Source organism: Rhinolophus hipposideros (genome assembly GCF_964194185.1).
Source record: "Rhinolophus hipposideros genome assembly, chromosome: 16".
NCBI lineage: Eukaryota > Metazoa > Chordata > Mammalia > Chiroptera > Rhinolophidae > Rhinolophus > Rhinolophus hipposideros.
Window position 1 is genome coordinate 16,261,293 of NC_138062.1, and position 27,899 is coordinate 16,289,191.

The 27,899-nt window shown below is 41.6% G+C and overlaps 1 protein-coding gene across 2 annotated transcripts in view; it reads right to left on the reverse strand.

Moving 5' to 3' along the window:
* TBC1D9 (TBC1 domain family member 9) overlaps nucleotides 1-27,899 on the reverse strand; it is an 86,358-nt gene that overhangs the window by 22,622 nt on the left and 35,837 nt on the right. For both annotated transcript variants that reach the window (XM_081077567.1, XM_081077566.1), the window contains exons 2-9: nucleotides 25,553-25,663; nucleotides 15,416-15,534; nucleotides 10,730-10,958; nucleotides 10,043-10,304; nucleotides 8,090-8,297; nucleotides 3,100-3,306; nucleotides 2,040-2,210; nucleotides 1,296-1,446 (exon numbers count right to left, since the gene is read on the reverse strand). In XM_081077567.1, coding sequence (XP_080933693.1) covers nucleotides 1,296-1,446; nucleotides 2,040-2,210; nucleotides 3,100-3,306; nucleotides 8,090-8,297; nucleotides 10,043-10,304; nucleotides 10,730-10,958; nucleotides 15,416-15,534; nucleotides 25,553-25,663 — 1,458 coding nt within the window. The remainder of the gene's footprint in view (nucleotides 1-1,295; nucleotides 1,447-2,039; nucleotides 2,211-3,099; nucleotides 3,307-8,089; nucleotides 8,298-10,042; nucleotides 10,305-10,729; nucleotides 10,959-15,415; nucleotides 15,535-25,552; nucleotides 25,664-27,899) is intronic.

Genomic DNA, 27,899 nt, shown 5'->3' on the forward strand with positions numbered 1-27,899 from the left:
AGACTGGACGGCAGCATTATATTGGGCTGGGTTTGTAATCAGAGATAAATTGACTCAAATCTGGGTTTCTAAATGAGGAGCTATGGTTGGTCTACTTAAGGAAAATGAAAAGCAAGGCATGCGAATCAGGATAGAACAAACTAGTTTTACATGGAATACATAAAACCAATTACTTTTCAGGATTCTATCACCCTACTTTTGAGATGTTAACACATCTCATTATGGGCAATTACCATTGATGTCTACTTTTAGAAAGAACTATGGGGTTTTTTGGTGTTTTTTTAAAGGCTTTTCTGTAACTCTGGAAACTATTTAATTTTAACGTCATTTTTTAAATGTAAGGTTTTAATAACAGCACTGGAGGCAGGCCATCTTAGGTTTAAATAAAAATATTCACATACACATATTTCGAATGATTACATTTCAGGGCTCTCACCAAGTAGAGAAAGTGATTTATATATTAAAGACTGGCGACATCTGAAGGCATGCCCTGATGTTTGCGACAGACTGGGCTGGGAAGAAGGAGTGGGGGCTTGGCCTGCAGGACCTCTGGTTTCTGACTCAGGGCTCAAAGGTTTGACCTGACAGGGTGACGTTCGGGCATGAGCCTAGCTTGCGCGCCAGTGAAAGCGGACACATCTTTCCCACGTGTCCATGACACATCCCTTTCTACCCTTTCTGACATCTCCAGGTTGGGGCCTAAGTATTAGGTTGGCACAAAAATAATTGCAGTTTAAAAGGTTAAATTGCAAAAACCGCAATTACTTCTGCACCAACCTAATACGATCCGGTGAGGCTTTTGGTCCCAGGGCAGACTGGTCTCTCCTCCATGTCTCGAGTGATAACCAGTGAATCCAGGTAGTGGCAAAAGTGAGGGACCAGGCTTTCTTGTTCCTCCCCCTTTCTCCCTCTCTCCACCCCAATGACTGCTATGACCATGTGCCAGCCACACTTCAACACTCTCAATGAAGTTGGCACCGCCGGGAAAGGAAAACGGGACTCCAAACATCACAAAAAATTAAACTCTTTTCCCGCGAGTTCTCTTTTTCCCTAAATAGTGTTCATGAAAACAACGCAATGAGGATGCGAAGGTGGTGGCTTTGACATTTCGGCCGCTGAATATGTCTCCCGTATTTTTATGGAGGGACTCCAACACTCTGGCGAGGAAAGGAGATATAGCTCTGAATTGGGGTTTGGTATCTGAAAGAGCCCCAAGGCATGATGTGGGGGTGAAGGGGAGCCCCAGGGTCCCCGCCGGCTCTGGAACCAGCGCTCACTCCCCAGCCCAGCCCTACCTGACAGCAGCAGCCACAGCTCGCCCCGCATGCTCTCCGGGATGCCCTTCAACACAAGCTCCCGCGTCTTTTCTGTGCGGTACATGCAGATCCCTTGCCCATACTCAGCAAAGTGAATCTTCCAGGCTTGCTCTTTCAAAAACTCTTTGGCCTGAAAGGAATAATGACACAAGACTGCATCTCAAAGTATACTGATGATGGAGAGGAGAAGTTCGATGGGAGGTCAGCACACTTCCCCCTGTGCATAGAGCGGCAAAGTTCTGGACAGAACTCAGAAGAACAAAGAACTCACAGTTTCTGGAGTCTTCCCTAAGTGGACCCATCCATCTATCACATCCTGTGGTCCTGTCATGAAGCTTTCTGGCCCTGACTCAGAATTCCACTTCCCTGAGACAGTTCAGCAGAATACAAATGATATTCTTGGCTTTATGTCTATAACTCCAAGTTAAAGTGGGTTCTGCTGTTTGTTTTTTTTTTTAATGTTGCCTGGGAAATGATGTACTTATTTGTTGGTTGACTTAATAGTTAAATCAAGTCCAAAAAAACGTCACCCGTGTCCTCTCTAACGCTTGTCTCCTTCCATGAGAAGCCACTCTGAAACCTAATGACATATTTAGACAAGATCTGGTTTACTTATAGGAAAATAACTATTGACCTAGATATGGGTTTACTTTTATTAAGGAATGTTTCAAACATGACCTTTCTCATATGGAAAGTTTTGGGGGAAGAGCAGGAGGCACCCACCAATTTCGGGTTGAATTCCTCAGGAGACCGCCGCCGGTACATGGTCATCAGGGTCTGCGTGGCTGTGGGGACGCTGTTGCCATTGAGGTTGAACTGGCGCTCTCCGTCGGCATCGGAGCTCGAGCTTCTCTGGGGGCTGGAGGAAACGAGGCTGCTGGGCCGAGAATACACCTGCCGATGCAGAGAGAAACAAGACATTGGAAGGGTTTGGGCAGCAGCCAGCCCTTCAGCGTCCTCTACAGATAGCACGAGCGCTGTCCTGTTCCCAAGATGTTTCTTGCCATGTGAAGAAACAGCAGGAGGGCAGCAAGCCAGCATTTTGGTGGGGTTAGACAGGTGCATGGGTCATAGGCCACACAGCTCAATCCTCAAAGTAGGTTTCTGCCGTATTTTAGCCGCATTTTTGCAGCAAACTGGTTGGCCATTAGTCTCTCTCGTTAGCATGCAGGCAAAGCATGGCATGGTTGAATCAGCTGCGTATGGGATCGCTTCCCTCACCTCTTGTCTAGTTTCTGGTGCCTCAAATGCTCATATAAGCTCATATAAGGCAGGCAGACAGGGACAGGGATGTTACTCATGGGGCCATCATCTTTACAATATGCTTTAGCTTCCAGTGACTTGCTCTGTTACTTGAGCTAGTCACATATCTTCTGGGCTCCGGTTTCCCTGGATATTGGTCTAGGTGTAATTCAACAGGGACACAGTACTCATTTAGTCATAGTAAAATCATCATGCTGATATTGTGTTTCAGGTCTGAGACTTTCGTGAGCTCTATACCATTCCCATCAATGTCACTATAGGGACCAGGGTCACCGGCCGTGTAACCAGGACAAATTACTTAATAATTCTTCAACTGTAAAATCAGAGGGTTGGATCGGATGATCCGATAAGGTTCTGCCCAGCATGAGATTTAAATGAGACATTGCTCTGGGCATCAGGGTAGGTGGTTTATCTTAGCACAGCTGCAAAGCTTGAAGAGCAAACAAAATGGGCAAGGAGGTGAACACTTCCGGCAGAGTAACAGGACCAACCAAAACACCCGCAGGTGTCTTCCACTGACCTCGTCGTCCGAACTGTTGTAGCTCCCAGCAAACTCTTTGTCCGAGTATATTTTGGAGGTTGTCTGTTGCAGGAAATCAGAGATCCTCTGCACTAGAAAGTCTCTGTCTTTCAAATTGGCAAACAGGAAGGTCATCCTGTTCCTGGTGCTGATGGATAAAGGACTAGGGAGTACGCTGGAGCTGTCTGCCTTTTCTACAATTGTCACCTGAAAAGAAACACGAAACAAGGAGCCTTACTTTCCAAGGATTACTCACAGCAGCCGCTGAGCAGCACTAAGGACAGGTCACAGCACTTTTATGTTCTGTAGGAAGCACTCCTATTTTATTGAGGCAAATTGAGATCCTTTGACTCTGTTCCAATGAAATAAAGCAGCTCATAACAAATCAAATTGGAGCACACACCAGAAGCTAGAATCATCTTGCTAGTTTTTCTAAATCACTAGTTATAAACTGGGAATGATTATGCCCCAAGAGGCATCTGGCAGCATTTGGAGGTGTTTTTGTCACGAGTGGAGGGTACCACTGGCATCTCGTAGATACAGGCCCGAGATGCTGCTAGCCATCCTACAGTGCAGAGGACAGCCTGCCTCCAACAAAGCCGCCCAAGACGTCCATAGTGCCAAGGCTGAAAGACTTGCTTGTAAAGGAATTCTTTGATGTTCATTAAAATTTCACAGAGCCATAAAAGGGAGGACTCCTAGCTGCCACATTATCCATAAGAGACAGAAAACAGCCCTGAGACTGGTTCCTTTAACCAAGTTTAATGTCAGGATGGTTTTCAAAACACTAGCAATCTTTCAAATGTTTCATTTGGACCCCAGGACTTTGCATTTTTCACCTCGTTCCATTTCAACATTTTAAAGGCTTGATTCTGAACAGACATGATGTAAATAGCTTAACTGCAACCCTCTCTGCACTGGCTGTGTGTGTGTGGGGGGGGGGGGAGAGGGCTGAAGTAAGCCTATCACATAGGGAGAAAAGTACAAAAGGGAGACATCCATTTTAGCTTTGAACTGAAGACATATATTTGGTGGTTTGTAATAGGATTTTCATCAACTGGAAACTAGGATAAATGCATTAGAAATTTTTTCTTTAGTACATTAGGGAAAAAAACCCTCAAGGCAAGCCCTAGATAAATGGTTTCTTTGCAGCGGCTCTGACTACATAATTCAAGTTTCTTTTCCCCTCTTCATTTCTACCTGTAAGCAGTCTAGACAGGCCCAACTTTAACCTCTTTCTCAGCATTTTCATGCGAAATGCATTTCCTTCAAAGCAGAACCTTAAAAATGTTCTGTCCCTCAAGGTTAAGAAACCTATTGGAGTTGCCTAAAAGGTTCACGGGCCCAAGTGCAAAGTGCTGTGACTGGGCCATAAATGGACAAACTGCAGGACCCGACTTCTGGTCTCAGATTTTATAAATACATGTATTTAGATGTACTCTTTTAAAGGAATCCTCTGAGATGCCTGGAGTTGCACAGAAAAGCTTTCTCTTTCCCTAATTAAAAAAACAAAAACAAAAACTAGAGAAACAAGAAAATGACCCCTCCTTATCATGAAAAGAATTTTCTCATAACACTTAAGAAATGTGTTAAACAATGCTTATTTTTAAAAGACTCATCAAAGCTCCCTTTCTCACCACAAATTTTTTTCTGATTCTTTTGACCATCCATCAGGTGTTGGGGCCAAATAACAGATGCCAAGGGAATTAAAGGTTTAAGCTTTGTGCCTAAAACCCAGATAGCCATGTGGAGCTTGATAAAATCAAAGTGGAAAGTCCTTTATCTGGCTGGATCAAGAATCCAGGAACAACCAGGAAGCTACCACATAAAACATACAAATGCTCACATGGTTACAAAGTCTTTTTCACTAACAGATTTCTATCCCATAAGCTCTGTACCACCAGGAAAGGGGTAGAGCTACGTTCGAGTATTCTACAGTTTAATGAGACACATTTTCATTACCACTTTGGGTTATAAAATAGACTGGAATTTAATTAAATCTTGGAGTTTAATATGGAACATTTACAAGGTAATTTATGATTGGAAAAAAAAAAGCCTTCATCTGGAATTTCTAATGAGGAACCTGATTAGTTCATTTTACCCTCCTGCTTAGCTGCCTCAGTAATTTCTTTAAAATCTATAGCAACAAGATTCTGTGTAAACATTTAACATCTGTCAATTTGGTCTACCTTAACTCTATGTGTGAAATATGTTAATTATCTCCAGTCAATATTTCAGTTTATTTATAAAAAATTAAATAAAACAATTCCTAATCTATCTAGTGCTAAAAATGGCCATTCCAAATAGGATTTAACGTTCTCACGGAGGCCCCTGCTGATCAATCAGCTTAACTCAGTTCTGAAAGGTACCCAGTCTACAGAGAGACCACTTTCTACTCAGATTCCAGAAGGAGGGCGGTTGGCTTTTCTGTCATTATCGTTACCTAAAGGTAATAAAAAGTCCATTAAGTCTTCTCCTTTTTCCATTAGTCGGGTGAGGGCACTACCATCAACATATCTCAGAGGTTCCTCAGGTGAAGGGAAGGGCACTGCTGTCTCACTGAGCATTTCTTGAAAGCTGCATCCTCCAACCAAAACATGCTTTATTTCTAAATGCTGCCACCATATTGTCTCTGCTCTGATTCCCCCTGAAATCAGACTGTGTTATCTCTGTCCTACTACCAGTTAGGGAAACTAGCAAGCAGAAGATGAGCTGAGAGTATCAGTCACCATTCTCTCAATTCCCCTGGCTCTCACTATTGTATTGTAAATCGCACTAAAATGAGAACGGAGCTAGCTGGACCGCAAACCTTGGCAGGTGGTGAGCAGGGGAGCAGATGTCCTGGAAGTGCTTCCAGCCCTTCTCTGCTCCTCCTTTTCCTCTGGATAAACAGAGTGAGTACTTGCTCAGCTGCACAAAGACCACGTGCACGGTACAGTCCCTACCCCAGAATGGGTTTCCTTAGCTGTTCCAGGTAACTTTGCTTTTACTACATTCAGGTAGTACTTGACAAAGGAAATGTAGGCAGCAACCGTTTATGGCAAAGAAGCTACATTTGCTGGAAACGTTAGGAAACCCATTTCAGAGCTAAATGTAAGGACTGTTGAGTAATGACGCATCTCAGAATTCACCACCAACAAAATAGCCTGATCTCAAAAAGTGTGATAATACCAGTTAGCTCATCCTACAGGAGGAGAACTAGATTGGTCAATTGCCTGACATCTTGCATTCTTCTAGGAATTCATAATTTAGAGTTAAAAGAAAATTATATATATATGATTGGGAGAAAACTAAAAATGATGCAATGGTCCAACCATAGGTAACTGAATGAATAGTCTATCTATCCACTTAATGGAAAATTTGCAGTCATTAAAAGTTACATTGGAAAAGAATACTTAATGATATGGGGGAAAGTTTAAAACATACTCACTGTTAAAGGAAATAAGCAAAAAATAAAAATTCCCTGTTTTATATCTAAATAATATCAGTGAGTACATACAATTCAAATTATTGGAGTAGCCTACTAAATGGTACAGCAGAATGTTAACAGTGGTTTTCTTTGAATGGTGGGCCTAGGGGTGAATTTTGTTTTCTTTTTATTTGTCTGTACTCCTGCTAATTTTCTGTGATAGTGATGCATTATTCTTTTAAAAAAAGAAAAAAGAACAAAACAAAGAACATTTGCTTACATAAATGATTTTTTTTTTTTTTTTTTTAAAGAAAAGGCAGAGGGAAACTTGAATCCTTTACTATAGGGAACCTACCAAAGGGTCAATCTTAATAACCAAAGCTTCTAACTACCTTCATTCTCTTCTAGAAAAGGAGCAGGATAGGTTGAAAGCTTCCAGGTTAGAACTGACAGCCCCTTATATCCTAACCTGGGGTTCCTTCTCAAGCCCAAACCGCTTCACAGGGCAAGACCACTGTGAAGATCTGATAGAACCCCCCCCCCCATTACAACAGGAATGTTTCTTAGTCTTTATCATGCATGAGAATCATTCTGGGACTTTATCAAAATATAGATTCCAAAACTTGCAGAGATTCAGACTCAGCAGATCTGGGGTGGGCTCTGGAATCTACTGTGGCTGGCAGTCCCGGTGGTCCCAGGGCAGGAAATCGGGGGACCACATCTGAAAAACACTTGGCTTTCTGATTCACAACCTAGACCGTCTCCTTTAAACCAAGCTGCTCTCAGGCTGTGAGCCAGGGGTAATAACTACATTTTCTAGTTTCTGTATTTGATGCTTTGACATTTAGGGGGCCTTTGACATCTCTGACCCTGGTAGGACCCCCTCTCTAGAGTTAGCGAACTCCTAGAGATAGTAAAGGACTCCCCCAGGCAGTAGGCCTTTCATTTGCAAACCAACCCACCTCCTTATCTATCTCTCACACTCAAGGCCATTATTCACCTGCCCTAATCACCCTAGGGCCAGATACCAGATAACTACGGACAGCCCCATATCCCAAGAGCCCCTTGAAATTATTCAAAGTAGCCAATATTAAGCCTGCTTACCCTGCCCTAGCAGTTCCTTCTCTGAGAAGCCACAATAAAGACTCTCACCTCGACTTCCCTTGCCCTGTCTGCCTGCTGACTGACCCTGTTGCTTGCTCATGTGGCCCCCAGGACTCCTCCCAGTGGGATCTGTGAGCAGAACAATCTGTCTTTTCAATGGTAGTCATCTCCTGACCTGTTGTTGGCCTCACCATGCCTGGATAATAATAAAATTTCCATTGTAAAACACTAGGCTGCCTGTGGAAGAGCTCTCACAGGTCCCACAGTCACTTAGACCAACAGCAACACACGAAAGGGTGGCAGGAGCCACCAAAGAATTATAAACATCCATTTATGGTTAAAAGCCAGCCAACTGCTGGTAAAATAATAATAATAATAATAATAATAATAATAATAATAATAATAAAAATCCTGGTTCACAAAGAAAAGTGTTACGAATGAAACTCTTTAAAATACTTGTTTTCACCTGGCTCTTACCTCCCGGAGTGGGATAATGAGGCTACACAAGTTCTCTTCCTTGCTGGTAAAGCAGATGTAATTGGTGGACACAAACATTTGCCCCAAAATGTGCATTTTGTTAAATGGAGTCCAGAGGGTGCAATCTGTGTGGCCATCTAATTTTTCATCTTTGGGCAGCCGGAAAAGTGCGCGGTACCTCTCACTCTTTGCCCTGGCATCCAGATCACTGGAAGGCAAGAACAGTAACTTACCTCATGCAAAAGAAATGTGCCAATACCTTCTAAATGAGGCAGCAATGGAGGTTCCCCAGCCCATCTTTCCCCTCCTTGATCTTGCTAGACTTATCCCTACCTCCTTGGCTTTCTATTGGAGCTAATGCCAACCTGTGACCCATAATGAAATTATTGTAATGTAGTTAGGTACCTTGTGTAGTCATTGTATAATCAACATCTGCGAATGTTCATAAATCTTAGGCAAACTAGGCCTGGACAGGAAATTCATTCTTTTTCTAAAGGAATACAATAATTTCTAAAGTGATTATTCCATTTACACTTATCCAGAGCCACTTTGGGGGACCATATCTTTTAAGAAAGACCTAATGAGAATGAAAACGAGCCTCATGAGTCTGCTGGCTATCACTGTCAACCCGAAACAGACAAGAAGTTACGTGAAATGCAGGAATACCTCTTAGGTAACTGGTTTCCAACCTTAGTTGGGTCCTCTGTTGATACAATCTTTTCCTTAATGACTTCCTTTTTTCCTGTTGTTAAAACCTCTCCCCTCAAGCTCTACCTAACCTTAACCCCTTGACGGTCTAGTTTCTGGCTTCACAGAGCAGAGAGAGGCTAAGAAGCAGGGGCGCCCTCCAATTCCCTCTCAATCTCCAAAATTACCTCCATCCTCACTACTCTTACTTCTTTTCCCTGTTTCAAAGGCAGAGATCTCAACACACATAAGCATTGTTTTCCATGACCTATCAGATGTCACCTTTAAAATTATTTGTTTTCTTATAGCTTTATCTCTATGTTCTCTCCTGTCCCTCACCTACCTTCATCAACAAACTCTTCCCATCCTATCCTATGTTCAAATCTTCTCCATTCTAAAAGGAGCAATTCCCTTCCTTTACCATTGAATTTCTTGGAAAAGCAGTCAATACCTGCCTAATTCCCTTCCTTGCCTTTCATTTGCTGTATCATCCACTGCAGTAACCCATTCATCCTCCACCACTCCATTGAAACATGTCTCAAATCACCACACACATCTTCACTGCGGTTACCTGTTGTCAGGTTCCAACGACCAGTTGTACGCCAGGGATTTCCAATTCCGTGTGTGTTACTGATCTGGTCTCCAACTAACTGCCCTGTACCCCACTCAACTCAACCTGATCAAAACTGAGCTCTCACATCCCTGGACATGCTCGTCCCCCTCTCACTCTCCACCTCAGTTTAGGGCAAGCCCACGCGTACAGTCACACAGTGGAACATCCCGGTGCTCTCCCCCTCTCTGGCTCTACTCCATCTTCCAGGCTTCTTGGCAGCCTCTCGCCACTCTGTGCCCCGTCACCTTCCAGATGTGTGATGGATTTCCTTCCCTCTGTGCTTTTCCTTTGTGATTCCCCCCATCATGTTATTCCCTCTACCTGGAACAGCCACTCTGCTGACCCTGCAAGGGTAACTTCTATTAACACTACCTCTGAGAGTCCAGCTCCAAGCAGCCTCCACTCAGAGGCCTTTCCAACCCTCAGCCCCATCTCCCCACGTGTGTGCCCGTGGCCCTCTGCTCACAGACTCAGAAGGGCTCCCGTCACACTGTACCCCTCCCTTTCCTGTGCAGTGAGTACCTCAGGCAGTCTTTTTCATCTTTGTATCTATACCCAGAACCCTGAAGCTGTTCAGAAAATGTTAAATTTCGTGAACAAATAGATGGGTTTCTCATCTCTAAAATCTGTAAAACTTAGCCTCTGTCACCTACCGTTTCAGAGCAGACACTTTTTTAGGTGATTTCTTTTTCAGTTTGGGCAGGGATCGATCTTGTTCAAATCCCTCATTGTCCAGGAGCTGCCTCATGGCTATGTTGGCCAGCTGCTCCATTAGCTTGAAGGTCTCGTTGATGTTGAGAAATACGGAGAAGAAATGTTCGCTGGACCGTGTGCTCACTTTGATCACGTCAGGCAAAAGCAGCGTGGCATTCTTCTCGAGCTGAGTGATGTCCACCCACCGGATTACCAGCTTGGCTGAGCACAGGGAACAAGGCTGGGTCAATACCTGTCTCCTTAAAATCCCTTCAAGATACTGCAATCACACACCCCAGCCCCCACTGGCGCGGAACTCCTCTGACTTTGTGTGTTCATATTTATTATAGTTCTGTTTGTTAGTTAAGAGAGACAAATTCAGACCACATCAATCCTGAGTTCATTAATTATTAGGGACTTAAGTCCGTGTCTACCTTTGGCGAATCTTTATTTCTTAATGACCTTTTTTTTTTTCTTTACAAATAGTGAACTGAAAATAATCAAATTCACCTGTTAAACAGTTAAAAGACAGTGTTGACCCAATTATAACTACAGATTTGTTCTTGGTATTTTGATGTGGTTTATGAGTTCAGGGCAAACCTCAGTCGACTTCACAAAGTTTCCCTCTGAGATTCTAGACAACTTACCTTCCCTTCCCATAAGAAAAGAATAAAAGCAAAGGTGATTAATACTGAGGTACATCCAACCCTGACGGGGGACCTTGCCCTTCCAGTAGCTACAAGAGTAATAGTTGACGAGTTTCTCTTCCTCGGGCATCCCAAACAGCCTATGGAACTTAACAATGGCTTCTTTAAACTTCTCTGTGTCGTCATCTTCCTTCACATCGTTGATTTTGTTATACTCTGCAATGACGCCCTAAGCAGGGATGAAACACAAAGCACACCACTGGTGTTACTACGACTAGAGCTGCTTTTGTTCTGCAGGCCATACATATAGAAAGGAAAAAATAATAATCTCTAAGGCTAGAATTTTTTTTAAAAAACAATGAATTCTTTTTCACAGGTAACCCCCCAAATTTTAAGCTACTTACCAAATAGCATTTGTGTACAAAAAGATTTTTAAGTAACAATATAGATTTTATGATTATTATCTACATATTGGTGCTAATCCTTTTATTAAATTCACTTAAAGCCCATCATTTTATTTTATAAATGAGGAAATGTAAAGATGTTTCCAGTTCTGCTTTTCCTAGCTTATTATGATACAGTCATCCCAAAGGTCAATTTCTGCCTTTCTCAAAAATCAACAATCACGAATGGACAAGGAAGGAAAGACCAGAATGCATGTCACTGACACTTGGCCACAAACCGTGTCTCAAGGGCAATGAATAACATCAGGGAACCCAGAGAAAAGGAACAAGCAGCCATTTGAACAGAAAAAGGGCAAATATGAGAGCAAAAATTATATCAGACACACAATTTTTGGTCAGTTGGACAAAAAATGAAATATTTGTACAGCAAGTGACTAGCTTAATCTACTGTTTAATCATTTTAGCAACGTGAGAGGCTGTTTCATTGTTATCCAATGCCTCCATAATCCCTGAACACTGGCGTCTCTTGATGGAAAGTGCTCCTTTGAATCCCACCTTTGACTTTGTAATCATCAAATCTCCCTCACCTCATCTTCCTTTCTTCTGATATCAAGGTAGCACTGGAATAGCATGAGCTTTCGAGCATGACAATTTTGGCATCAGGTCCCAACTGTGTCACTGCATTGCTCTGCAAAGTTGGGCAACCTTTTAGATTCTCTTTGACGTGACTGAACCCTCCAAACTCAAGAATAGAAAACTGCAACTGCCTCATTCCCAGAATTCCTGCCTTTGGGCAATTATGCTGCTAGTATTCCTGGATGCTTCCTATAAATTTATCTTCCGAAGACTAATTTTGACTATAAGACTCTTATTATAAGAAGCCTAAGTGGTTCTCTACTACTAGCAGTATAAAATCCAAAATTCTAGACCAGGTACTTTTTATATCCACTATAGTAGATTCTTACCTAACGTCAGAAGAAGGAGAATATTAGAAGAGAGCAATGTATAACAAACCAAATGATACCCATAAGTTTTAAGTGGAAAAACATTAAGTTCAGACTATGCCATTTACAGATCTCCTCAACACCACATTCTAGAATGCTCATTTAAAATTTAAAAAGAAAACATTTTTAAATATGAAAGGATTTATGAGGATATAGATCCATCACTCTGAGACAGTCTGGGGTCTAATGCACTCATATCAACAGACAAAACCTTCCCAACTAGTTTCGACAGTAAGGATAATGTCCCTTATAATAATCCCTCCCAACATGCCCACACTTAAGAAAAAGAAAGGCTCAGAATATAGAATCTCTCCTTAGTTTGCTGTAACTTTCTTCTTAGTTTGCTGTAATTTTTTAGCCAGGTGAGCCGGATGATGGAACAAAGGGATAGAATATCTCCTTCCTATATGTTCTACAGGTTCCACATAATGTAAAATAGGTCACCTGGTTCTAGGCAACAGCTCCACATAACTTTGGAAAAATTCCTACAATCCAAATATGCAAGGGACACTGACAGGCAATTCACAAAAACAGGAAAATGAACTTAGCAAACATGAAAAAATGTTCAACCTCACAATCAATCAGAGACAGAAAATTAAACCAGTAAGCTTTGACCTGTTCAATTTGAAAAACCACTTAAACAACTATAATAATGAAAGTAAGCAATGGTGTAATAGCATAGGCATTCCAATACAATGACAATATCTACTAAGGTCCATTAAAAATGTTTAAACTACTTAATCCATTAACCAACATTTTGCAATCTGTCCCAAGGGGAAAAAAGCAAAAAGTACAGGGAGTTATATGAACAAAAGTGTTCACTGTATTATTGTTTGTGCCTGACCCCCACTAGTCTAGAAACCAATGAGACATCTAGAGAGAGGAACGTTAAAGTCAATTATGAAATAGTATTCAGTTATTAAAATAATAACAAAATTATATAATACATAGTGCATACTGGTCAAATAAAAAAGACATGATACAAAATTATATGTACAGTAAGACTATTATGATAAAATACATATTAGAAATCTAGAAAGAAATATACAAAATATTATCTATGGTGTTTGAATTATGGCTGCGTCTGTAGTTCATTATTACATTTATAATTTATAAAAGTCAATTAGATCTCAAAGCAAATAAATTTATTGGTTCTCTTAATTATTGGACAATCCGTGAATGCTTCAACTATTCATTTGCACATGAATGACATTCACACATAATTGTATTAATAGCAATTCCTTCCTCATAACTGGTTTCAGGGGAATTTAATCTGACATTTTTGGTGTAATGAAAACGATGAAAAGAATGGCTATTTGACATAATTCGTCCTTGTTTTGTTTTCTTTTTTTTCCTTCTGGCTGGTGTCACTTCTAAGCTTCAGTATCTTCCTACAGCTCTTTATTTGTACCTGTTTCCCTAAGACGATAACAGGAAAAGGTAACTGAGAACCTCAGTAGTGGCCCCTGGATAGAGAAGATGCTTCCTGTCTATGTTTCCCCACACCCACGGCCCTTCCACTCCGCCCCTCCGACATGATCACATTAGGAATCCTGACTCACTCCATCTACTTTACTTCCCAGAAATTCAGATACATGACTTAGAAACAAAATGAAGACATTATAAAATCAGATTGGTTTTATCAACAAAACAACTCTCAATTATTCTAGAATAATGTGTGTGTGTGTGTGTGTGTGTGTGTGTGTGTGTGTGTGTGTGTGTCTGGGGGCTGCCATTTCCTCTTAGCTTCACACTGATCCTTTGCCATGTCTCCCCCTCTCACTTTTATGCTCTTTACTACTCTTATAGTCTCTTTATTAACGATGGAGAAGAAATTTATATCACCAATCTTGAAGCAGTGATAAAATATTCATTTTGAGGGGTTAAGGGTGGCAGTAAGGAAGCACATTATTACATGTGCTCCTGGTCTTCTCAGTCCTAACTAATTTTTTGTGGTCCAGTTAAGATTCAACTCTCTCCTTCAAAAACATCAGACTCTAGAGAACAATGAGATTCCATTTGTATTTGTTCCCTTCTTTTTCTGAATATGAAATTACTACATGTTCATGTAAAGGTTTAGTAAAGTAAAAATAAAATACAATAAAATAAAAATTGACCATTCTGTAGAATTTGAATGAGAAGCACGTCAGATCACGTCATAGAATTCCTCCATCATGTAGGTATAAAGAAAGGCTTTCTCATTGTGAGTAAAACTCCAGATGTTATAATAGAAAAAAATTACTAACTTTGAATAAAAAATTTAAACTTTGCATGGCAAAAACTGTCATGAGCAAAGTCAAGACAAACGACAAATGAGAGAAAATAACCACACCATGTAACATTGATAAAGGGTTAATGACCTTTACATAAAAAGAACTTTTACAAGTTAAAGAAAAATAAGACCAAAAGTTCCATAGAAAAAATAGGTAAAAACATAGGAGCCGACAGTCAACAGTGATATAAAAGTGGTCCTTGAACATATGAAAAGATGTTCAATTTCACTCATAACACTACAGACAACACTAAAATATTTCTCTCCCACCAGATTGGCAAAAACTCAACAGTTTGATAATCCACCTTGTTGGTGAAGAAGAACGACACATGCATTTACCATTTGACCTGAAAATCCCACTTCTTCCAGTTTATCATAAAGATCCGTCCCCCCGAAATACAAATATATTAGAAAATGCTTAAATGTCCAAGCATAGGAGAATGGCTGAATTATCTATGGTGCATACACACATAATATGCAGCTTAAAACAAATAAAGAACTAAATGCAACCTGGTGTCCTGGATTGGACCACGGAATACAAAAGGACATGAAGTGCAAACACTGCCACAATCTAAATAAAGTCTGTAGTTTAGTTAACAATATCATGTTAATGATAGTTTCTTAGTACTGATAAATGTACCACGTTTATATAAGATGTTAACAATTAGGGAAGCTGAGTGTAGGGTCTACGAGAATTTTTTGCTCTGTCTTTGTAGTTCTTCTGTAAATCTAAAAATCATTTCAAAATAAAAAAACAGAACTATTAAAATTAAACAACAAGAACAACATGTGAACAATCTCTATGAACTTATATGGAGTGTTATCCAGGACTTACGTGTAAAATGAACATGCAAAGAAGTATATATATACCTGAGGCCTCGTGTGGAAGAATTAAAGAGAAATCAGAAAAGTACACATATCTGCCTATTTTTACAAATTTTCTGTAAGTTTTACGCTATGGCCAATTTAAAAGTTTAACAACAAAACAAAACAAGACATCCTCTACCTGTATTTTTCCTCTCACAAACGTGGTGATATCGTTCTCATTTTCAAAGATGGAGAGTGTCTGCAGTAGATTCTGCTCAAGCCATTCCCAGTGTTCAGTGATTTCTTTTCTGGAACCACCTGTACAAATGTAAAAATAAAAATAAAATAGATGTCGGCATTTAAAAGAAACCTAAAAAACGAGGCACATGTCATCTGTATTCATGTCACCAAAGCAGACTATTGCTTCAACAGTGCTGCTTTTAAATGCTTTCTCTCCTCCAGAGGAGACACACAGAAGACACCTAAAGAAGTGGAAACCCAAGAACAAGGACAGGAAGTCCTCACTTAATGTGTTCGATAGGTTCTTGGCCTTCAAGGTAAATGACGTATAATGAAACCAGTTCTACCATAGGCTAATTGATACGAACAAGAGTTAAGCGCCGAGAGTACCTCATCGACATTCAACGACGTTTTAACAAAACGGCGTTATTCAAGGACCTGCTGTACTGTGTTACAGTCAAGTCTGATGAGGTGAATTCAGAAACTTTTAGGCCACTTTCAGACTAGAAGGCAGCAGCATTTCTTCCATTCACTTTTCTGGATTGGGAGGTCAGCACTGCCCTTTTCTTTCCTCTCTTCTAGAACCTGCACCTCCCAGGGTAACGTAGATCTGGTTAGAGTACTAGGTTACAGTTGTTAAGTTGCAACAGTAGGAAAGTTTCGGTATGCCACTGGAGATCTGATGTAACCACCTCTTATCATAGGCAAAGAAATGATCCTCACTCACTTCAATTATGAATGAGATGTGAAAATGGACTATCGCTCGGGAATAGCCGCCTGGCTCTCAGGAGCACAGCTGCCTTGAAATGTAATGGGATGAGGTCATCCTCACAGCTGCCGACCAAATCACTACACTTGGGCCAGTCAGAAAGAAGCACAGGTCAACTCACTTGGCAACCTCCAATGGAAGCAACCCCAGCCTTGTAGCGTATGGAACCGGCACTGGTCCTACTCACAACCTCAGGGCATAACGGGGATGTGGTCAGATGAGGTAAGATGAGACCCTGGAGTAAATTCCCTTCCCTTTTTGTCCTGCTCTGGGATTGTTAATGGCAGAAAAACAGTCTTATAAATCATCTCTATATGATAGATATAAGTTGTATAGATATCACGTATCATATCATAGATATGTATAACATGTATATAAACTGTATGCACTACTCATTCCAGAGTTACAGAATGATTTTGTGATTTCACTGATTCACCCTTCAGGCCTCTCCTTAGATTTCTAAGTAATCTTTCCATTGATTTCTTTACAATGTCCTTTCTCTGTTCTTTGTCAGCAGTAATTCAATATATTTCAGAATCTGACTCTGATTCCTGACAAAGAAAGGTGGGAGACAAATGTTTTTACAAATGATACTCACACCTGTGGGAGCAGAACTAAAATCTCTTAGAGAACGACAGTTAGGCTTGAGGGGTTTTAGACCGCGTGGGGAGAGGCAAAACCAAACCAAACCCAAGTTTATTCTCTTTTACTTCAAGCCTGAACACCAAAATTGCCTACACGGAATGCTTGTGTACAGGATGAAAAGCAAATTTCTGAGTGGAGAGGCAGCCCTATGAAAATGCTAAAAACTAGTAGATGGTCTGTAGCATTTTCTGGGCATTTTTTTATGGCTCACTCACTTGGGGTCACAGCCACCTACATGTAAAAGCAATCGATGACTCTGTATTACGATGTCATGGCAGGAGCTAGAACTCCAGATAACTAGCCCCCCTCCCTCTCTGCTGCCAGCCAGTTGGGTGCCTTTAGACAATTTGCTTCATCTGTCTCTGTCTCAAGTTCTTTACATGTAAAATGGAGACAAATGAAAAACAAAACAAAACCATTACCCATCTCAGAGCAATGTGGCAAAGATTACAAGGAATAATGTCTACAGATTCCCTTTGGAAAGTAGAAAACACTTTTCAGATGCAAAGCACAATGCCACATTTAGGGAATGAGCCATTCTGGAGTTTACCAGAGAGCTTTAAAACATTTTAGACTCAAAATTTTAAAATAATCATTGGGAAAATTTTGTTTACAGACAAGGAAGAGTGCTGTATGTTTTTAAACTTTTTTGATGACTATTTTAAATTTAAACAGTTTTAGAAACATACTGCGGCCTTCCTTGTGTGTAAACAGGTCACCACCATCAACAGCTGTGACTGGCTATCATGTACAGAGAGAGCCCTGTCCAGAGTAAATGCCAGCTGTGCACTGCACCCTCCACCCCGCCACACCATCTGTGTGTCTTTACATGGATGAAGGCACTGTCACATATATGCTCCTTAGGACAGAGGCACTCCTGGGGACCCATGGGATGATTGCACTTCTGCAGACCCATCGGGCACAATTCCCAGTCTCTGATTTTGTCTCTCCTCCGTCCCTGCCTATGGTGACCACAGATGTCCTTCCAGAGGCTGGTTTTCACATGAGCCCTTGGCTCAGCCAGGCATCTCACCATGCTCTGCCCTTTACCAGGAAGTCACACTGCATACTTGACTTTAGAGTCCCTGTTCCACTGGTAATGGAATCCAACCACAGTTCAACCTCCCTAGACAGAAAAGCCCATCAGCTACAAGACCTGGGGTAGAGATATGCCTTCAGCTGTGCACATGCTGCCTTCAGTTTTCTTTATGCACATATTCATATAAGTACACCCCCCACACACATACACACATCCAGGGTAGAAAGGGTATACATATGCATGCGAGCATTCATTCAACAAACATTTACCCATACCTTCAATTTTCATGGTTTTAGAGGAAGGTTGACATGACTGATCTCCATCTTCATGCAGCCATCTGAGCACTGTTATATTGAAGTTTAGATTTACTATCCACACTGTTTCCCCGCCTCCTGCCTTCTCTGTGGCCCTAGGACCTCCTGCTCTCCACCCTGTCCTACTGTCCATCATTTCCATTAGCTCCACTTTCCCCCTCCCAATACCATTTGTACCACTGGTTCTCCTCCCTACTCGCTGCCTGGGAAGTAAGTCCCCCCATTTCTTTCTTCTATGACCATCACTGGTCTCCCCTCCTACTGCAGCTGTGTGTGCTGCTCCTCTTCTGTTCTCCATCTCCTGTTGCTTCTCCCACACCTGTCAGTGTCACATGAAAAGGCTGGCTTTTAGCATTATCACCAGCCACTCACTGCCCCCCATGTGTAGGAGAGGAGCTGGGAGTGCAAATCTCAGTATCTTCAGATCTGCAACTCTTTCAGCTTACTCAGTGCTCTGGGCCTGCAGCTGGGCTACCAAACAGGTTTTGGAGGTAGAACTCTTCTCGTTATATCCACACCTACGATTCCAAAGTTCCAAAAGGCTGGCTTCTAGACAAGGAGGAACTTTGTGTTCCATTCTATGCAACCATATACTATTTGAGGAAAGACACAAATGTCAGCAGCCAATGGCAGTTTTAGGAATTAACTATGGATTCCTATCTATACCCAACAGATAATTCCAGAGCGAGTAATGAAAATGTGCCTTTTACAATTATATTTACTGCACAAATGCACCATACTTTCTGCACACTTCCCTCAATGGACAAAGAGTAAATGAGGACATGTATTCATAGCTCCAGACTCTGGGGTCTAGAACTGTGAGGATACCCATAAGGCATAGCTGGGTTCATCCCCCAGCAGATGAGACAAATTCCAAAGATGTCAATTTAGTAAAAACTATTTCTAAAAGCAGGTGTCCACTTCTGTCCACTTTTGACCCCAGAACAAACAAATGGTCCAGGTTACCTCTCAGGGATCACAGAGCCAATGTCCCGTGAACAGTTGTAGAGCAACTGTCACTTTTGCCAGACCACGCTTTGGAGACCAGCAAAGACTCCATAGGAAACATGTTGGAATCCTAGCTATTCCTTCTAAATGGCTCTTTCATTTCTCAAAAAAATAAGTACGAGTGCTGCAATATCTAGGATCTTGGAAATCTTCTTTTGTTACTGCTTAAAGTGAGATAACGCGAAGCTCCTTTGCCCTGACTCTGACCCGCAGTTTGAGCAAATTGTGTTGGACGCTCAAAAGAGAAGGGAAGGGCTTGGCTGTCGACTTTCTGGAAAGGCCTCATTTACAGAGATGCAGTGGGAAAAACAAGCTGACCCAACTGTGCAATCAGCTGGAACAACGAAGAAAGCTGGTGTCATGTATGAGAATACTTCAGGAAGTCTAAGTGAAAGCATCTGCTGAGGTCAAAATCAGATCAACCCTTGATGGGCTTAAGGTAGTTAGAAATTAATTTTGTAAAAAGAGAATCCAAATACCACTCAAAGTGGGTTTTTCTAAAAAGCCGTAGGCCCTGTGCTTTCATCTGGGCAATTTCAACATTATCTATGATGATGAAAAATACTAAATCATCCTCGTCTAATTCGTCATCTAGTTTGAAATGTACCTTAGAGCACATGCAGTCAACTTGAAATAAAAAGGAAGAAGCATTGAGATGGACCCACAAATTGATTCCATCATAGCTGGCCTCTGAGGTTTAAGAACAAAGGCTTGAGTCCCCACTGATAGATACTCAGTGCATATTTCTTTGTGACACATGATTAAGAATTAAATTTGGTCCTGAGACTTCAGCACTAAATTCCAGGATAACTTAGATGGTAAATTCTCACTGATTAAAAATGTGTGTATGCACATGTGCAGGTATATATTCGTGTGTCTATTTGTGAGAATAGGAAACCATTCATGACACAGCAGGAAACAAAACAGAGCAAAGCCTACCCACTAAATCGCCTATGAATTACAAAGCAACCAAGCTAGTATTTTCAGACCAGGATAGACTGGATCCCAGAGCTGATCCAGTTCTCAAATGAATAGCCTGAATGAACAGCCCTGGGGGCTACTTAAAAAGGGAACCAAATGACGGAATCAGCTATTTTATGGCCTTATCCAAACAAAACTTTAGTTATAAAGGTGATAATTTTGAAATTTAAATACCAAATGAAGGCAAGCTTAATACCCAATACACTAGAGTAGCACCTGCTGTCCCTGTAGTATTTACAAAGCCGCCACCATGTACTCTCTACTGCCAGGAAAACGACACACTTGTATTTGGAGAGGGCAAGAGATAAAATCACAAAATACTGTGGTGATTTAAAACATTCTTAGGAACAAAAGGGAGATTTGTGGTTTAGAGATCTAAATATAATTTACTGAAATGTATTTAAAGCTATAATTAAAAACAGGTTAAAGGCAATGATAATGTTATCTATTACTTGTTTGTACTTATCAAGGCCGGAAGCCATGCTTAACTTCAGATATTTTATCAAACGTAATCTCAACAGCAATTGTCTGCGTAGTTCCAGCTATAAGCCTTTTATATATGAGGAAACTGAGGCTGTCACATTTCTGTAAGATCAAAGCCAGATTTTTCTAGTCTCTAAAACCTACACTCTCAATTGCTACACTTTACCACCTCCTGACATATTTTAGAAGTGGGGTAAATATGATTAGAGATTAGATTATCTGGAGTGATAGGGAGCCTGGTTATCAGGGAGATGGAGACGATATTACACAATGACTCAGACCACAGACTTTATCAGAAAAGTACCCCTGGTTTGAAGCCCACCACGCCATATGGTAGCTTTGTGACCGTGGGGAAGTTACCTAACCTCTCCGTGCTTCAGATTCCTCTTCGTAATATGGAGGAAACAACACCTACCACACTGGTTTGTGCTGGGCATTAAAGATAAGACACGTGAAGTCTTTAGCACAGGTCTAGAACATGAACAGCACTAAGTAAACAGAAACTTTTCTTATCATCATCATCATAAGCAACGCAACACAAAGAGCTCATCCTGAAATGTGACACAGAAGATACTTCTAGAGGTCCCGACACTAAGATATCAGCTGTTCAACTGTTGCTTGACTAATACAATCTCAGCAGAAATCTCTCTGGCCCTGGCATGACAGTGTTTGAACTGCAAAGTGTATGTGTTACTGAGAGAAGGCCTAGAACAACTCCTTGTGTAACTATTCTAAGCTTCTTACATAACTCTGCTTATAATCTCTTACAGGTCATAACAATATGCGCATGGCTTTATAATCACTTTAAGACCAGAGAGGCTCAGCTAATTCATCCAACCTTGGCGTAGGAATCAGAGGTTGATGTCCTTATTTTACGTAAGTGCCAAGGTCTTGTCCTACCCTGCTGGAGAGAATGCAAATGGTTATCTCTCTAGAGGGCAACTGGGAGAGAGACACTACAAGTTTTACCTTTATGGATATGCTTTGACGCAGCATACCTACTTCTCTAAATGTATCCTAAGGTGATAATTGAGGGATGTGATAAGGTTTTGTTCACAGGCTATTCACTGAGGTTGTTTAAAGTGCAGTTAAGTTAGGGGGAAAACCCTAGATTTCCAACAATAGCCTATCAGTTAGTTAAATTATGTTATATACACAACAAAATATTATCTACCTATTAAAATTGACAGTATAGAAAAACGTTTTATTGACATAGAACGTCTATACGTATATATGTGTATGTATAGACAGCATTATATATGTATATAAAGCCTGGAAGGTGATTTATGATATATTACTGTTTTTTAATTTTTTAATTTTTTTTGCTTATCTACATTTTCTAATTTTCTGCAATGAACACATATTGCTTAAAGAAAAAAAGCAAGTTGTTTTTTTTCTTAAGCTCCTCTGTTCCCAACGATCCAAGACTAGTTTGTGAGGTCCATAGACCAAGATAGGATTATGAAATAGCAACCGAATTCCACTTTCCATGTTTCTTATATGTAAGGCAACTAAATTACCCGACATTTTTTCTATCTACTTAGAGAAACAGCAGAAGCAGAACCAATTAGCAATCTTTAATTAAATTCTGGGCCTTACCAGCTGCTGACTGAAAGAACGTTTAATCCTACAAGACTGCACAGTGCTCCTGACCAAGTACCGGGTTGGGCACGTGGGAGACCTGAGAACTTGGTCTCAGTTCGGCACTAACCGGCTATGATGAGTAATATGAACTTGGGCATTCACTCTGCCTCTGTATCCCATTAAATTAATAGTGCTGGACAGGACAGTGGCTGACAGCTTTCAGTGCTGCATACAAATGACCATTTAGGTCCAGAGGAGATTCTAGGCTGGTAAAGAAGAAGGAAACTAAGTCAACAGGCAGCTGACTCAAGGCAGTGTTCAGGACTGTGTCATCGGTGAGGTGGCCATCAGACACATACCCTCCACCCCATTTCCTTAATCAGGCCTGTCCCAAGGTCAGATGTATCCAGAGGAAGTGTCAACAGCTCCTCTTTCTGTTTGGAACTCTCCTCCCCAGCTGTCCCCGAGCTCCTCTTTAGACAATTTGGAATTACCTGCATTTCTGTGTCCATATTCTCACTGAGGCTGTATAACCCTTCTTACTGTTAGAACCTTCTAGTTGTTCTTACACGGAGAGCCAAATGGGTTGCTTTCTACTTAAGTCCACGGAAGGCCTGGGAGGGGCCTTCCAAAGGACGGGGCTCTCTCCTGCCTTTGGGGGCACCAAGTACAAGCACCAGTGGTTGGGGAGAGACCTGTAGCTATTTAGGACCTTAGTGAACCTAGAGCCCCAGGCAGAAAACCATCGGTCTATTGTCTGGTGGGGGAAGAGGCAGAACTGTCAGAATATATAACTAGCTCAACAAAGTTGGCTGGACAAATTCCTACAGTACAGCTTCCTTACGTTCTTAGAGATGGCAAAAAGTATCATTTACTGCACAAACTACAAAGCAAAATAAAATTCAGTGAGACTAGAGCTGATGGCACAATGGCTATCAATGAAAGAGAATGGTGGCTTCATTTTGGGTCGTAGTGAAAAGAAAGTAGAGTCATTACTTAGGAAAGTTGTTTTGGCTCCCCTTCCCAACTAAAGGTCTCAATGCCAAGAAAAAGGAAAAAAAACAAAAACAAACAAAACAACAATTTCTTTAAACTAATCTGGATACAGACTGTTAGAAGATAATAAAAAGAAGCACATGAAAATCACGTTTAACCAAATAACTTGCTTTGTTCCTTCGTCCCCTTCCTGTATGGCTCCTATCGCCCAGGGCAGGTGATTATTACGTTGGCAGTAAGTTAGACGCTGGATCCAAAAGACTCCACCTCTGGCTAGTTTCATGTGGCTCACGTAAGCCCAACCACATGAGTAGGATTTGCTCCTCTATAGAACGTGGGCCATGTGAAGACGCTGATTCTAGACACTCCCTTGAATTCACTTTACATGTAACGAAGGTCCACAGGGCTCGTGGCATAGAATAAGGTTGGAATCCCAGGTATTCTACAGGCCACTGAATTAGACACACCCAATTTCCTGCTGAAGCTTCTCTTACAGCAATGAGTCATGCAATTCAAGAAAATAAACAAAGCTCCCAACATACTGTCCCACCAAACACCAAGTTTGTAGCTTACGAAGAAACAACATTAAAATCACAAACTGAAAGGTTAGCATATCAGAGAAACCGCTTTAAGGTAGCTGCTTCCGCTCTTAAAAATCTTCTCATGAAGGGAAGCCAGCAATTTGGAAATTTAAATGGAAATCAATGAGAAAGAACAACTAATGGGTGAATGGGACTTTCGGCATGATTGTCACGTCCGTGGAGTCTTCCACAAGGAAACTCTGGAGCTATCTCTATGGGTAATCAATAGAAACAAAAGCTAAAACTCAAACTGTTCTGGGTTTATTATAATGAGATCATACAGTTGTGACAGGCATTACTTACTGGAAAAATGAAAGTGCTATAAATTACGGCACCAGCATTTATTGCCTAGTGTTCCTTAGCCTTGGCTCGGCAAAAAATTCAGGAATAATCCAGCTTTGTAACTCTGGGCTCTTTCCCACATGAGCATTCATAGGATCTGCTTCGTAGAAGGGTAAAGTCTCAGAAATAGGCCGAGTAACCATGTCTGGCAACAGGGAGAAAAAGGTTAGGGCTGAGAGGCCAGAGAGAAGTGGAGTCACAGAGGCCCACACCTGTGGCTCATATCACTGTAAATGTGCACTGATCTGGGAATGAGAGGAGCTGAGAGGGCCAGGGGAAGTCAGAGGGTGCCAAGCTCCAGGGGATTTCAAAAGCCTCTGGCACAAGTGGTGGAACTGCTGGAAGGTGAGTGAGAACGTGTCAAAGTGTTCTTTCCACACCCTCATTCATTAGAAATCTGCCCGATTTCTAATGTCCTTCCTTTTTACTTCTTCACTTGCTGGCTACACTATTTTAACACTATTCTAGATTGTTGGCTAGCGAAATGTGACACTTTTCCAACCAACTAGCTCAGGGTACTTCCCCTTCTCCAGTAACTAGCGAGTCTCTCCCTTTGCACTGAATGAACCACAAGGGGGGCTGGGTTGCTGTCTTACTCAGCCTGGGCTACACTGGTAAGTCTGCCTTCTTTGGGGTCCCAGCTTCCCTTTGACTCTCACTCCAATCCCCATCCTTCACTCCTGGGTGGTTTTTTCCAAGTCTTGAACCTCGATGTCAATCCTTCATTCCCCAGAATACACAAATGACTGATACATTCCATTGTTTCTCATGGGGCCGTTTGCATCTTAACCAGAATAACTTTAAAGAGATGCAACTACATGCAATGTTAGAATTATTTCAGGAACTATGAAGTCCTCGACGGAGTATTACTAGGGCACTGGAACCTGAAATCACCCCCAGATAACTTGCCCACCTGTGTACAAGGCAAACCAAGAGTCCTGCATTCAGATGGGAGCCCCACAATCTACTGGCACTGGTGGTGCATGTTCACGCTGCACTCTAATAGACTATTTACATGTGTTTGCAAGGGCAGAGATCGGATCTGACTATCTTCCAATCTTCAGACCCCAGCACGACAACACTTCCTACTAAGCAGAGAGCAATTTAAAAACGGTCCCAGAGGGTGTCACTACAGATAGAGGAGGCCACAGGATCCCAACAAGACTTCACCAGAGTGAGAAAGAAGCCTTTATTGTGCTAAGCCATTGGGGTTTGGGGTTCACCTATGGAAATGGCTATGGTCACTTACCCTAAAATACCAAGTGATTGCATTCCACAAATAAATGTTCCTTCTCTTCCAACAAACTGCTGTTAATCATAGCATTTATTCATATTTCCAAATCCTGCTACTTACCGCAGGCGATGGTCCAGTAGACCAAAGAGTCCGGAGTCTGGTAGAGAATTCGATAAGGAGCGACCCGGGCACTGGAGTCCAACACCACATCGAGGGTACCCACCAGCAAGCCTGAGAGCAGGAAAGAGGGAGAAATGCATAAGGGTTTCCTCAGTGCTTTCCCATTCCCAGGCAGTGGGGAATGTTAACCTGACGTACTTAGGTTGCATGCTTACTAAGGATGGCTTTGGGATGGAACTGATGGTGGCTGAGGTTGGAAGGGGGAAGCTAAAGTCCCCCAGCCTGTCTTGCTCTGCCACTGTGGAAAATAAACAGCACACAGGAAAGCTCCAAGCTCAGTGCCTGCCCCCAGCAGGCTTTTCATGAAGTTCTGCTGAATCCGAACCACAAGATCTGAAAGTGTCACCACCCATAGCTCTCGATGTGTCTGTCGTCTCATAATAATGGCTGGAGGTTTTTAATAACGGCTAACCATACCAACTAAGACCTCAGTATACACAATTCCACTGCAATTCACTTCCTCCTTGTCTGGCAGGTTGGGGTCATGGAAAGAGCCATGCATGAGTTGACTAGAGTTCAGAAGAGCGCAGTTACGGCTCTGACTCCATTATACCCAGCTCTGCGGTGGGGACAGACCACTTAATTTCTCACTGCTTTGACTACCTCAGTTGTAAAGTGACTGTAGCAGCATCTGCCTTCCTGAACCAGGGTTATTAATCAAGAAGCCTAACAGAGGTTAACATGGGAAGTCCTGCAGTTGTCCTTGGTCTTTGTCAAAGGACAGGAATCCATTTAGGCTCATTCCAAACCACAGTGACCATTAGCTGACCTGAAGACACCAGGAAAAACAAACTTTCGCTAAAGTGGAAACTAATTCATTGGTTTGCTCTGGACTGCATGAAGTACAATAAAAATAAAAACCCTTAGAGCCTGCAGAGTTTTCCAAGAGTTAGATTTCCACATAATGTCACACACGTGTGCATTTTTGTTTACTGTGACTCAGATTTGCTGCAAAGACCTCTCATTACTTTTGAATTATCTGCAGCTAGAAAAGTACATTAACAGGAAAAGCAGAAGAGTGCCAGCTAAACTGGATCCCCTTCGACTGGAAATAAATGCATCCCCCATGATAACTGAACGTTTATAATACTTCCCTCTTCTTGAATCTAAAGAAGAAATAAAATGACGTAAATACCGGAAGCGTCACATATGTTGGTTCTAAGGCACACAGGTGTCAGTCTGGGGTTAGGGAGTTTCAATCAAGGATTGGAACCTCTAAAAGAGTATCACCGGAGATAAGGATCTTCCAAGGGCAAGTGTAGCTCTCTGGGCAGAGCAGCTAACAGAGACTGTTCTGGTTCTGGAATTCTTCACTTCTGGCTCTGCCACGTCCCAACTTTCAGACCCAGCCTCCCTGAGCCTCAGTTTCTCCATCCTTAATGTCTCACTAGACCTCTGTACTCTGTAGCACCCAGGAAGGAAGACCTCTGAAAAGATCCAGTCAATCCACACATCTCGACCACTACAAATGTCCCCAACTAAAAGCCATCTCCGACATCCATTATTCTCATTAACAAAACCTCTGGTGTCACCCAGAGATGAGGAATACCGACTTGCTTACAGTAGACCCCTCCTGGAGTGAGAGCTTCTGATTGGATGCCAGCTCACCCACTCTGAGTGTGCATTCACAATGGGTGTCACCACCTTCTGCTAAGATTTAAATGGAAACTAACAGGTACCTACCATGGGGGTCCATGGTAAAATATTTTCAAGTTACAAACAGTATAATAACACAACACTCACCTGAGGTGCACATAAAATTAGAAAATTTTTGTGACCATTCTTCAAACAGTGGATAGCCAAACAGAAACTAATACCATTTCCTCGAAAATAAGACCTAACTGGACAATCAGCTCTAATGCATCTTTTGGAGGAAAAATTAATATACGACCAAGTATATATTATATTATATTATATTATATTATATTATATTATATTATATTAATATTATATTAATATTATATTACGTTATATTATGTTATATTATACAAGACCCAGTCTTATATTATAGTAAAATAAGACCTTATATTAATTTTTGCTCCAAAAGACGCATTAGAGCTGACTGTCCAGCTAGGTGTTATTTTCGGAGAAACACGGTACTGTGACTTGCGGTATGCAGTTGGCCATTCAAACCAATAAACACACACTTCCACATTAATCCAGAAGTAGCCTCTCCCCCGGTAACACTGACCCGTGTTTTCCCCCATTTGGAATGTTGTGCTTGCCCATCAACTCTCACTTCCCACTGCCTCAGATGACAGACTCCTGATTACCTCATGCCACCTCT